Source organism: Ranitomeya imitator, chromosome 9, assembly GCF_032444005.1.
Source record: "Ranitomeya imitator isolate aRanImi1 chromosome 9, aRanImi1.pri, whole genome shotgun sequence".
Classification (NCBI taxonomy): Eukaryota; Metazoa; Chordata; class Amphibia; order Anura; family Dendrobatidae; genus Ranitomeya; species Ranitomeya imitator.
Window position 1 is genome coordinate 113515526 of NC_091290.1, and position 13633 is coordinate 113529158.

The 13633-nt window shown below is 44.5% G+C and overlaps 1 protein-coding gene across 2 annotated transcripts in view; it reads right to left on the reverse strand.

Annotated features, from left to right (window-relative positions):
• Positions 1–1738: 1738 nt before the first annotated feature.
• The window catches only part of TENT4B (terminal nucleotidyltransferase 4B), a 38140-nt gene continuing 26245 nt past the window's right edge, over positions 1739–13633 (reverse strand). The window contains exons 5-12 of one of the 2 annotated variants that reach the window (XM_069738494.1): positions 13170–13277; positions 12894–13022; positions 12351–12564; positions 12138–12264; positions 7257–7360; positions 6848–7032; positions 5291–5452; positions 1739–4310 (exon numbers count right to left, since the gene is read on the reverse strand). In XM_069738494.1, the coding sequence (XP_069594595.1) occupies positions 4134–4310; positions 5291–5452; positions 6848–7032; positions 7257–7360; positions 12138–12264; positions 12351–12564; positions 12894–13022; positions 13170–13277 (1206 nt within the window). In that variant the 3' untranslated portion in view covers positions 1739–4133. Of the gene's footprint in view, positions 4311–5290; positions 5483–6847; positions 7033–7256; positions 7361–12137; positions 12265–12350; positions 12565–12893; positions 13023–13169; positions 13278–13633 lie in introns of both variants that reach the window. The other variant, XM_069738493.1, reaches the window with a different exon arrangement.

A 13633-nucleotide genomic window follows, 5' to 3' on the forward strand; every position in this document is an offset into this window, starting at 1 on the left:
TTGATCAGAATCACATTTACCCAACCCCCCCAATGTATGCTGGAGCTGCCGGCATCTGGCAGCCACCGGTGATCGATCACGCTGACATTTACCCCCCACCCCAATCTGCGCTGGAGCCGCCGGCATCTGGCAGCCACCGGTGATCGATCACGCTGACATTTACCCCCCACCCCAATTTGCGCTGGAGCCGCCGGCATATGGCAGCCACTAGTGATTGATCAGAATCACATTTACCCAAACCCCCCCCCCCCAAACTATGCTGGAGCTGCTGGCATCTGGCAGCCACTAGTGATTGATCAGAATCACATTTACCCAACCCCCCCAATCTATGCTGGAGCTGCCGGCATCTGGCAGCCACCGGTGATCGATCACACTGACATTTACCCAACCCCCCCGATCTATGCTGGAGCTGCTGGCATCTGGCAGCCACTGGTGATCGATCACACTGACATTTACCCAACCCCCCAAACTATGCTGGAGCTGCCAGCATCTGGCAGCCACTAGTGATTGATCAGAATCACATTTACCCAACCCCCCCAATCTATGCTGAAGCTGCCGGCATCTGGCAGCCACCGGTGATCGATCACACTGACATTTACCCAACCCCCCCCCCCCGATCTATGCTGGAGCTGCCGGCATCTGGCAGCCACTAGTGATTGATCAGAATCACATTTAACCCCCCCCCCCCCCCCTATCTATGCTGGAGCCGCCAGCATCTGGCAGCCACTAGTGATCGATCAGACTGACATTTACACCCCCCCCATCTATGCTGAAGCCGCCGGCATCTGGCAGCCACTAGTGATCGATCAGACTCACAATTACCCCCCCATCTATGCTGGAGCCGCCGGCATATGGCAGCCACTAGTGATCGATCAGACTCACAATTACCCCCCCCCCCCCAATCTATGCTGGAGCCACCAAATCTTCCCCCTTTCCCTATGGACACACCATGACTGTTTCAGAAATCAGTCAGCCATTACAATTCTATGATCAGATGCCGTCCATCATGGCTGATGTTGTAAATGCACCGATGACGTTTGTGCGATGCACGATGAAATTTTATGCAGTATTTTTATATTTAGTCTTTCAATGTCGCCTTTTCTCTGCTTGATGTCGGTGATTGAAAGCCAATCTGGGATTTATCTGAAGATAGTAAGACTATTACCAAAAACCATTTTCTTTCCAAGCCCTTAATGAGCGAGCCTTTTAGTGCTGCGATTGGCAGAGCCCATTTATTGCAGGCGAGCATTGAATGTACGTCAGGCGCTATCCTTCACATATACCGTTAGGTTCCCATAGGCAGCCATTCCCCAGGTGGACACTCATGTCTGCACACTGTCGTATTAACACTGCGCTTTCCTATACTTTGTTTTCTATAATGGATTCCTCAGACAATATGCATCCCGGCGGTGGCACACGTACAGTCAGTATTAAGCCTTATGGCCCCATTCTGGAATACACAGATCATTTTTTGGTGGGGGTGGTGAGCGAACAATTACCGCACACTTATTTTCCGTATGTGTACAGTCTTCTGCTTTACCACAAGTTTGTTATTCTAGGAGCCATCACTTTTTCTGGAGTCACAGCAGAGCTTTGGGAGAGTTTGCTTTTTGCAGGAGAAGTTGACATTTCCAGAGTTATGAACTTAGTATACATAATGGATATTATTATTATTTTTTTTTTTTTTTTAAGGAGGCAATAAAAAAAAAAAAAAAAAAAAAAAAAAAAGAAAAACAGCAACGTTTGCTTCTTTATTACATAAAAAAAAAATAATTAAATGTTCGTTTTGGGGGTAAAAATAAAACTTGCTAATGTTTCGGCTGTTACGACGCATCAATACCAAACAAACTTTTTTTAGATTATATTTTGGGAAATAAAAAAAAATACATTTCATGGAGAACAAAAGCCCTTTTCTTTTATTATTCTTCTATGTTAAACGTTTAGAGCCACTCGGAAACTATCCAACACTAGATCGCATGTTCACTGCACGGCTATACTTCTGTCAGCCTCTCCCCATTATCAGGGCCCCGCAATCACACCAAACACAGTCACCATTGCCCGCAGCATCTAAACCAGTTACCCTGCCAGGAGACAAGAGAAGTCATTAGTGCACACGCAGGAACAGCCACGGCACAGAAACACTGGTTTTTGTTTCTGGTTGGGAACGAGTTAAAAAAGTTTCACTGGATTAATGTTAAAGTAAAAATTAAAAACAAAAAGGAAAAAAAAAATGCATTTCAAGAAAAAAGCCCCCCACCAAAAATGTAGAGGAACGGTAACATAAAAGATTAATAGCCCAAATTAATACCTAATAGGACCCACAAATACTTACAGGACGTTTCATATATAAAACTGATCGAAATTCTGGGATCCGAAAAACCTGAATGTGAATGAGCCCTATGAAGGGGCACACAGACTATCTTTAGGAGTCAGATCCTACAATTATTATTTCGATGGCCGCCATGTAATACTACAGTTATCGCGAGACGCTGACGGATGGCCGACACTCTCCTGCGAATCGTCACTTACCACTGGGGGGGGGGGTTCAGAAGTCGGCTATATTTTTTAACGAGGGGCTGACTGTTCCATAGACGTATATTTGCTAAAAATTTACTGATTAAAAAGGTATAAAAAAGCTAAAAAAAAAAATAAAAAAAAAGGGTCAAATACATTTTCCCAAAACCATTTGGACCTTTAGTGTTGTTGCATATGGCTGTTACACTGAAACACCAGCACATTTGTACATATCTAATACTTACCCAGCGTGCAGGTGTCCATCCACACAAACATCACACATAACAACATCACACATAATAACATCACACATAATAACATGCCTGTTTTAGTCTCAAATTTTGTAAAGGTTCTAAACACCCAAAACGAATGGCCACTATACAATGTATGGGGCTGTCACTTCTGATGCACCGTGACGCCGTCAATCACTTGATCGAAGGGGGTGGTTGGCCTCGTTCACACACCAGTAATGTACATCAGTGTCTGGCCTCTCAAAAACACAAAAAAAGGTGTCAATCTTTGTGATGTGTGAATGAGGCCTAACTCTAAATGGGATTTTTTCATTGCCCCTACATAACCACTGCATACCTGCCAACAAAGTCCTTTTTTACAGGCCTGCCCGGCGAATCAGACTGCAAAAGAGGTGGTGCATATGGATCTTTATTTCTGAAGGCTGTCCTTGGGGGTCTCGCGTCCCACAATTCTGCAGTCAATGTTGGAAGGTATGCATCAGCAGTGAGTAGTTACTACCTGCGGCACAGCGCACGTCCGTACACTTCATGGTATTGTTCCTCATTCGCTCCATAGTAACAGACGGAGAGGAAAAAAAAAATAAAAAAAAATGAATGACAAAAGCATTTATGACTGTCAAAATGACATTAAAAAAAACGTGTTACATTCTTTCCACGGTCAGGCCCTCGGCCTTCTATCAATTTGCCATTATTTAAATATATAATATATAAAAATAAATAAATAAATGACAATGGGCAACAGTGAGTAGAAATGATCGCTTCTGGGTGACCAACTTAATCTCAATGCAGATGGACAATCTTCCCCTAAACTAGTCAAAATTTTTGTTTTTGTAAAGATTTCTGTAAAAAAAGCATTTGCACCATTACAAAAGTGCAATTTTATATAGTGTGGTATGCACAATAAAATGGTAGATTATCCAAAACGATAAAAAAAAAAAAAATCCTCATGCAGAAATAAAGTTCCCAAATAAGGGGGTTTCTGCAAATTGCACCCCTTTCTGAAATGTACGTTTTGTATTGTTCTTTTATTCCTATTCTTTACAAGTCCTATAAACCGGCACACCAGTGCCGATAAAGAAGTGCAAATAATCGTTTTAGCTCCCTACGTTTTATCAAATGAGCAGCCATTTTATATAGAGATTTTTAGGTTTTTGAATTTTTTTTTTCGTTTGTTTCATTTTTTTGTTTTTTTTTTGTTTCAACTGTTCATGATCCATTTCTGTGGTCATCTGGAGGAAAAAAAAAAAAGAAAAAAAAAAAAAAAAAAAGGTAAAAAGAAACCGACTCAAAAGTTTGTAAGCTTCCAGTACAGTCATGAAGCCACATAGCGGCACAACGAGGAAGGTTACACAAGCCCCGCTCTGACCACTATCTACACAGGTCCGTTTCCCTCTTGTGCTTGCGTTTTTTGCTCTGGTACTGCTGGTACTGTGCTTTGTTGCTCTGTAGATGCCGGCTCGGCACCGATGTGCCTTGGCTCGAGTTGGGTTGGCTCTGGTAACCTTTGCTGGAGGACACTGAACGGAACAGTCTGGATGGGCCGTGCTGAAAGGAATGGAGGAGAAATAGAGTTAGCCAGGGTAATAGTACAAAACCAATCATACATTGCAGAACTTCACATGGTTGGGGCAGGCTTTACTCTAGATGTTGCACTGTTACTCCTTCGCCTTATGTGCCGTCATGGTATGGTGGCCGAATATATACAACAACGGCAACAACATCATCAACAGCAACAACAACAACAACATCATCAACAACATCCTCAACAGCAACAACAACAACATCATCAACAGCAACAACAACAACAACATCATCAACAGCAACAACAACAACATCAACAGCAACAACAACATCATCAACAGCAACAACAACATCATCAACATCATCATCAACAGCAACAACAACATCATCAACAGCAACACGAGTGTTTTGAAGTTAATAACTTGAATAGTGATTTGGCTCCTATCAGAACATGATGTATCTAGCGCTGGTGAGAAGAGGTCACATGTAGTGCAGCATTCTCAATGGCTGGCATATTCAATAACAGGAATCCTTCCACCAAGTCTGTGGCAGAGGACCTGGCGGTGGCACAGAGCTGCACAGCGTGCCACCACCGAACATTAGGTGGATGTTCTAAACGGAACGAATACCAGAGGGCGCAATAAAAAATAAAACTAATAAGTGGGCCTGGTCTAATCCTGTGAAGGCACAGTAGGCTGTAAGCTGGCACCCCGCAGAAGTCTTACATGCAGGTATATTGCCAAGCTTCTCCGCACCTCCACAAATGTGTGAATGGGTTCAGAGTTCACATATTTGGGCCAAAACTGTCAACCTATATAAAAGTATATAGCGCTTATACAGAATTTCAGCAGCAGTGCGAAGATTCAGGATTAGTGCATGAGCAGCCTATAATTCAGCATTCATAAAAGGCTGGGAGTGACTTATGAAAAAAACAAAACAAATATTCCTGATGTACAGTCATGAATTGCAAAAAGCAGAATACTTAGAAGAAGTTCTGCTGGTACCTGGGCCTTGTTGCTGTTTGAGGGTGTGACGCTGTGGCTCACTTGTGGCTTGCTGCTGGGTTGCGATGAGCTGGTGCAGGATTCCTGAGGACCCGTCCGACTATCACTCGCCTGCCGACAACTTGGCTGCTTTGACGTCTTGAATGGCGTTCCGTCTGAGTCCTGAATGCACAGACGTTTAATGACTTTCTTCTACGGGAGACACGTGATGCATCATGCAGGGAGAGTGGACACCACCGGCTAACAGTGGATCGCAGCACAAAAGCCACAAAAATAACATGTTTGCATCATATCGCGGCAGTGAGAGGGTCCCGTGCTACAACTGGATCCATATACTGGATCCCATGGAATGCTTGGAACAAAGTACTTAAAAGGAATGTGTCACCAGAATTTTATATATTGTTCGCATCAGGTTTTTTTTTGTTTTTTTTTTAATTGTAACACGAAGAATAAAATAATGCCAAACTGTAGTAAAAATAAATTCCAATTTTCACAATGGCCACTGGGACTACCGCACTTTCAAATCAGTTCCTGATCTTTAGAAAAGATTTTTCAGAAATCTCATTATCATAACAGGCAGGACTACAACAGCCAGCAACAGCACTATAAACAGCTGACCAAGACCTTTCTATACACTCAGATACGGGTCAGGGTCTGTCTACTATTACTAATATACTTGTGGATCTCTTAGGCTATGTTCCCAAAATGAGTTTATTATGCTGCGTGCTTTAGAAAAAAAAAATGCAAGTAACCCCCAATTTATCTGCAACATCCAAAAACTCACCAAAACCTCATTGTGGGAACGGAGCCTTAGAAGAACAGAAAATAGGAATCTAGCATAGCCCTAGTTGCCTGTGTGAAAAAGAGCAAGATGAGGGTTTGCAATACAGTTCGTAAAATGAAGAATTAAAGATAAAAAAAACTTTTCAAAATACATTTAAAAGAGGTTCTCCATTCTAGAAAGGAAGCCTGCGGTGCACCCACTGCCTCAATCCAATTGTAATCCCTTTGCGGGTGGGCATACGCATGACCGGCATACGTGTGACCACGTATTGACCAGTCTCATCCAGCGTCTCAATACAGTATTCCGAGAAGCCGGATGAGACTAGTCAGCACGAGACCCCCAGTCAGCATGGGGAATTGCGTGGATAAAGTCACAATTTTGGCATACTTTTCGTAGACTGGAGAACCCATAAAAACGTGATTAAACCGAGGACCGGATTATTTATTTTGCCTGGGGGGGTTTAAGCAGAAATAAACTAAAAGCAAACCAGTCCACTTTTGATCTGGTGACAGAACTTCAAAGACCAGGCCATTTTCTGATGCCACGTTTCTTTTAAGCACATGTCTCCTTTACAATGACACTACAGCCAGTCTCGTCACACCAGACATGGCTGCTTCAGGTGACCTTTAGCTTAGGTGTGCAGCAGTGCTGATCCTTCTTTGGCACGGAAGACAAGTGAACGTTTAGGCAAGTTGGATGGGAAGATGCCCGGACGGGACATGAGCCGCTACTACCCAACGGGTCAACCTTAGACATAAGTGTCCTGAACTCACCACATCGCTGGAACTGGAGAGGGTGGAAGAGGAGGAAGACAGAGGACCAGAAGAATTGGACGAATGTTTGCCGAGCGTTTCGGAGGATTTATTCTTTGCTTGTCCCAAGGCAGCATTTTGCCCAGACACATTATTATTACACTGATCTAAATGGTGAACGTCCACGATCAACGTCACATCGTTTCCTAAAAATAAACGAAAATGCAAACAAAAAGGAATGACAAAATAACAATTGTATTTTTTGTAAAAGTTTTCATGCTTTGCTAGCTATAACTACCCCCTTACTTCCCATGGGCACAGTTAATACATGTATTAAACACTTGTATTAAGTAACTAATTTTAGTTTCTTGAGACGGAAAAAAAACAAAAAAACAAACAACTTCTAAAGTCTCTACAAAATGTTCTTTACCGTTGTACAGCGGTTCAGGTCTATTCTGCTGCCCCCATTTAGTGGATATCCATTCTCTGTAAGCGACCACTTCTTCCGTCACTCGAATAATCCGTCCCAGGATGCTGAAACACACGTGCAGGAAGGGTTACATTAGAATGTAAAGGTTAGTTGTCCCACAGGGGGTCAGGAATCCTCTACTGGGGTCTCACCATTGGGACTAGTTTGTGCCATGATTAGAGGAACATTGCTACTGTGGATTTACAAGATGGCCTTGGAACATCAGCATCAGACTAACGATTGCCACTCGGGGGGTGTACAGACGACCCCCCCAAGAAGTTCCAGGAGACGATAAAGTAGTCAAAAGAAAATATCAAGTTTATCTTTATCTGAAAATATGGGGAACTTGGATCTGTTTCCCACAGAGACCCAGATTACAGCGATGTGTCCATTACTGGGCTGCTTGGTGTTTAAATAAAATCAGTGTTTTATCAGCAGGAGATAAGTAGATGACTAGTAAACCACCTGCTCTGTAACTACCCCCACCACTATTTAAATGTTTTCTGCCTATGCACAGTGTACACAGAAAGCAACCAGTGGTGTGTGCGGGGTTCTCGTACACTGCTCTGTTAGAACTGCAGAGAAAATAGGGACTGCATCAAAATCACCACCTGCTGACCAGTAAGTGATACATTTCTGGTATCGGGGTCTCTGCCTCATCACAGGTTTCAGACCGACAATTGTTGGCTCGTCTAAATGTGTGAGAAGGCTTTGTTCACATCAGTATATATTTTGTCACACTTCGTGGAAAGGATCTATGATTGTGGCACTATTTTTCTTGCAAACCATGAAGAAAACTAAAAAGCCTCCTTTACAAAAATTGTTTTGGAAATTTTAACAATATGATAAAGAGGCCGGCAGTCCACTACAGAGAAACTATTCTGCTTCTCTACCAGGAGACAATCGTGCTTCACCCTGACCTGTACTGGGAGCTACAGAGGAACTGCTCTGCTTCTCACCAGGAGACAATCGTGCTTCACCCTGACCTGTACTGGGAGCTACAGAGGAACTGCTCTGCTTCTCACCAGGAGACAATCGTGCTTCACCCTGACCTGTACTGGGAGCTACAGAGGAACTGCTCTGCTTCTCATCAGGAGACAATCGTGCTTCACCCTGACCTGTACTGGGAGCTACAGAGGAACTGCTCTGCTTCTCACCAGGAGACAATCGTGCTTCACCCTGACCTGTACTGGGAGCTACAGAGGAACTGCTCTGCTTCTCATCAGGAGACAATCGTGCTTCACCCTGACCTGTACTGGGAGCTACAGAGGAACTGCTCTGCTTCTCACCAGGAGACAATCGTGCTTCACCCTGACCTGTACTGGGAGCTACAGAGGAACTGCTCTGCTTCTCACCAGGAGACAATCGTGCTTCACCCTGACCTGTACTGGGAGCTACAGAGGAACTGCTCTGCTTCTCATCAGGAGACAATCGTGCTTCACCCTGACCTGTACTGGGAGCTACAGAGGAACTGCTCTGCTTCTCACCAGGAGACAATCGTGCTTCACCCTGACCTGTACTGGGAGCTACAGAGGAACTGCTCTGCTTCTCACCAGGAGACAATCGTGCTTCACCCTGACCTGTACTGGGAGCTACAGAGGAACTGCTCTGCTTCTCACCAGGAGACAATCGTGCTTCACCCTGACCTGTACTGGGAGCTACAGAGGAACTGCTCTGCTTCTCACCAGGAGACAATCGTGCTTCACCCTGACCTGTACTGGGAGCTACAGAGGAACTGCTCTGCTTCTCACCAGGAGACAATCGTGCTTCACCCTGACCTGTACCGGGAGCTACAGAGGAACTGCTCTGCTTCTCATCAGGAGACAATCGTGCTTCACCCTGACCTGTACTGGGAGCTACAGAGGAACTGCTCTGCTTCTCACCAGGAGACAATCGTGCTTCACCCTGACCTGTACCGGGAGCTACAGAGGAACTGCTCTGCTTCTCATCAGGAGACAATCGTGCTTCACCCTGACCTGTACCGGGAGCTACAGAGGAACTGCTCTGCTTCTCATCAGGAGACAATCGTGCTTCACCCTGACCTGTACCGGGAGCTACAGAGGAACTGCTCTGCTTCTCATCAGGAGACAATCGTGCTTCACCCTGACCTGTACCGGGAGCTACAGAGGAACTGCTCTGCTTCTCCACCAGGAGATAATCATGTTCTTGGCCTGGACCTGTACTGGGTGCTACCGATGAACTGCTCTGCTTCTCCACCAGGAGACAATCGTGTTCTTGGCCTTGACCTGTACCGGGACCCCACAACATGTCTCGGGTACACCATCGATGTACAAGCCTCCTCCACCTTTTTCTGCATCACTGCCCCTCACCAGCCAGATTTGGGATGTGAATGAAACCTTGATCTCATGCCTTTCAGGCAGCTCCAACAACAAGTTGTCTTTTTTAGATATTCAAGGCCTTTATTTCTGGAAAGTCGAAAATATACACCCATGGTTTCCGGTGTCCCCCAATGAAGCGATAGAGAACATTTTCTTTCCCAATCTTCAGTCTTCAAAAGAATTTGGCCCAGGTCAGACTAGTCATTCTTCACATGCGATGGCAGATAGTTGGTTGTTAAACCATGTCCTCTGATGACAATGCCGAATCTGACAGAGCATCAGTATGTCGGGATTTAGCAGAGTCTGCAAGAACCCCACAGCCAATTTCTGCATAAAAATAGACTTCGTCTTATGTCTTGCAGTTGTTTCTTCCAAATGGCTTTCTTATCGTTTGAAGGTAATTTGTTAGCAAGTTCCACAGCTAAATCCATTGACACCTTTATACCTTCTAGCTACTGCTGCATTCCCGAGTAAGTCGTATTTTCATCCATATATAAATGAGGCGTTACAGTGCACTGGGCGTGGCAGAGCACATCCCGGGCCCCGCCTCCCAAGGCTGTTCTCCAAGCACCAGCCTCTTTCCTCGCCCGGCATCACAGTTAACTACCAATCAAGCTAAAGATGCAGATGCTGGGCAGGGAAGCAACCAAAGCAGTCAGAGGCTTAAGAAGTGCTCTGTCACGCCCAGAGAACTTAAAGGGATCATCTCAAATTGTCCGACAATGCGCAGTAGTTACATTCCAGAAAAGTTAGCTCTTCACATCAATAATCAGCTCTCCCCAGCCCATTGATTTCTATACAGCAGCTAGCTGCTCGCCTACTCCCCCCATCATCCTCTGACAGGTAGCACCTAATACATCTAGCATACCACCACCCGTGCAGCTTTCAGAGCAGGTCTCTGCGCATTGTCTCAGCTGTGTACTTGTTACCTCTATGTGTTACAGCAGGACTTGTGCTGAGCCTTATAGTTCTACTAATACGACAGCTCTGCCATACACCAGAGCTGTCACTCAGGGAAGAGAGCTCACCCTGCCAGAAACCAGAAGGTAAGGAAACTAAAGAGATGGCATTGCTCAGAGCTGCTCAAGAGACAACTTGAGAAAGCCTTTAATGCCTCATTTACATTAGATTCAAATGCTTAGTGCAGCAACAGGGGTGTCGATGGATTTAACCTTTAAAGCCCTGCATGGCCATATACACCATTTTGGGGATTTGATCTTACTGATTGATTCCCCCGAGTTAGATATCCAATGATCTGCATGGTTTGTGTTTCAGTAAAGCAGCTGGTGCTTCACAGGTTCTGCGATGTCAGCCATCTTCGTTCCAGTCCATAGGATCTCCGAGAAAAGAAGGGTCCATCATCCCAAACTTTGGCGTTATCCTTGCGTTCGGTACTTCATTTCTCTTGGGACCACCAATATTGTAAAGTGTAAATGATCTTTAACAGCTTTGTTCCCCATATCTCAATTTACCTTCAGAAATTCATCTTCCCTTTAGCTAGAAAAGTATTACCATGGGGTTATGTTTTTTCTTAACGGAGAATGGACGTGTACTACACTGAACTTTCCTATATAAAAAACCTCTGCAGCAAAAAGTATTAGGTGGGCATAAAAGGACACTATTGGCCTTCATCGGGTGAATAATGGTCAATGGAAATATTCAGTGCATTCCATATTCCAAAAGTCGATACCAAGCAAACCCTGAACATAGTCAGGCCAAGGAATACATGTAGAAGCAGGAGTCTCCCCCAATATCTAAACCATTCCACTTACAGGGGCCGAGCCACACACGCAAGCTCCAATATAGTGGCTACAATAAACCACATACAACCTGTTGTAATGGAGGCAAAACTGGAAGGAAGTGTGTGAGAAGAATGCTACAACCCCGCAGGCAGCGACAGCAGTCATCTACAGCTCTTAACACCAATTATCTTGTCAGCATTGCACAATGAGAAACACGTGTCTTCTATTTTCTAAGAAGGAGGATTTCTGAGCCTTCTCGGTCTCACGTCAGGCCAGAAAGCCTGATCGTGTCTGCACCAAATCTCTCTCAACATGTGGAAATTGGTTATAAAACAGCAGGAGAAATCAATAGGAGTATTCCCATCTCAGGATGGAGAGCAGGACTACGGTCAGAACGCCAACAAAAGTGAATGGAGAGAGTCAGGTACGTATGGCCCCCCCACCACACCCATGGCCACCCCACCACACCCATGGCCCCCCCACCACACCCATGGCCCCCCCACCACACCCATGGCCCCCCCACCACACCCATGGCCCCCCCACCACACCCATGGCCCCCCCACCACACCCATGGCCCCCCCACCCATGGCCCGGTTGTGCAGACCGTGGGATCGGCGTGGTTTATGCCATTTTAAGAGGATATGCCATAAATGTCAAAGATTGGAATATCATTTGAAATAGTAAAGAAGGAAATTTTTTTTTTTTTTTGCCCTGGACAACAGATCGATGTAAGCAATTACTACGTGCCACACTTTGCTTACCTTTCGCTTTCATTGTTGGGATAGTACTTGGCTATAGGCGACACTGCATGGCTTAAGACAACATATGCATAATCAAAGGCTTGCTTCACCTGCATGGCCCCATACGAGCTCCTTCCCACATCATTGCCTTGGAAAGAAAAAAAGTGGCAAAAGGAGACAGTTACTTTAGGCGCAATCACCAAACTCATGAAAGAGAAGCTGTTTCATACTTACCCGGCTGCAAAGGATCTTCAATATACAGCATGGATGGTCTGTATCCATCCAACATGCTCTTTTGTACCTCATCCTTGGCAACATATGAACCACCTTCTTTAATTCGGATTCCAGTTTTTAAATAGTTAAAATGCCTTCCGTAAAGTTCAAAAAACTCTATCAGCAGAACGCCATAGTTGGCATCAGACCTGCACGCATCTTCTCGTGGGTGCAACTGCAAACACAAGGGAAAACACGGACTATGAACGCAGGCTTTCACACTGCAGACATTGAGGCGAGCCTGTCAGGAGGAGTATGCCATCCGGAAGGGACTAGGCTGGAGCCTTATAGTCCACTTTATGCTACAATATCCCGCAAATCTTCTGCAAAGTCCACATATATCAGAAGAAGGTCACAGCCATGGCAAACTACGACAGTGGAAGACGCAGGGTACGAAAATTACCAATGGATATAGATGCTTAATGTCGGTAATGGGGGAACTACATGACTGCTTGCTTTACCCGTCATCTCTATGCGACAGCCCAAGATTTAACAGCAGCTCACCTGCAGGAAACTGACGGCCATTAAAAAGAGACTGTAGGAGCCTATCCCGCCTGTGAAGACTTCGTTCAGGTCTCTCTGTAACAAGAACTGCTTTAAAACCAGCACTAGGTATGGAAGAACTGGGTATTTCTGGAAAAAAAGACAAAAACATTTTATTATATACACATGCTGATTACAATGCCCAAAGTCATATTCATCAAATAATGAAAAAATAAAAACTAAGAATTACTCCTTTATTCTTGCCTGGTGCATTGCAGCTATATAAAAAGGTCTCACCTTGATAAAATCCCTGATGAGTTGGGCGGCTTTCACCCCATTCTGTACATTAAAACTTATGTCAACTTTGACTTCAGTATACGAATCCGTTAATTTAATGATCGGTACCTAAAAGAAAACAAAAACACAGCTTAGGATGTCAAAAGGCCGCAATAAACAAATGGCTTTTCTTGCCAACATACATCATGGGAAAATGCCTAGAAAAAGAAAAACATACACAAATGGCCACATTGAAGACACACACTTTATGGCAGCTGCAATGAATTTGCAGAAAAAAAAATAATCTGTTATGATATCTAGGATTGAGAAAAAAAATGCTCTATGTAAAGTTGATAAAAATCCTTGAAGACCACTATAAATGACAAACCCACTACTTTCGAGAAGGCTCTGCAGAGATTACCCCAATCTACACAATGAAGCAGGACAATGAAACGTAGAAAACAAAATGTCAGCCACTTGTGAGA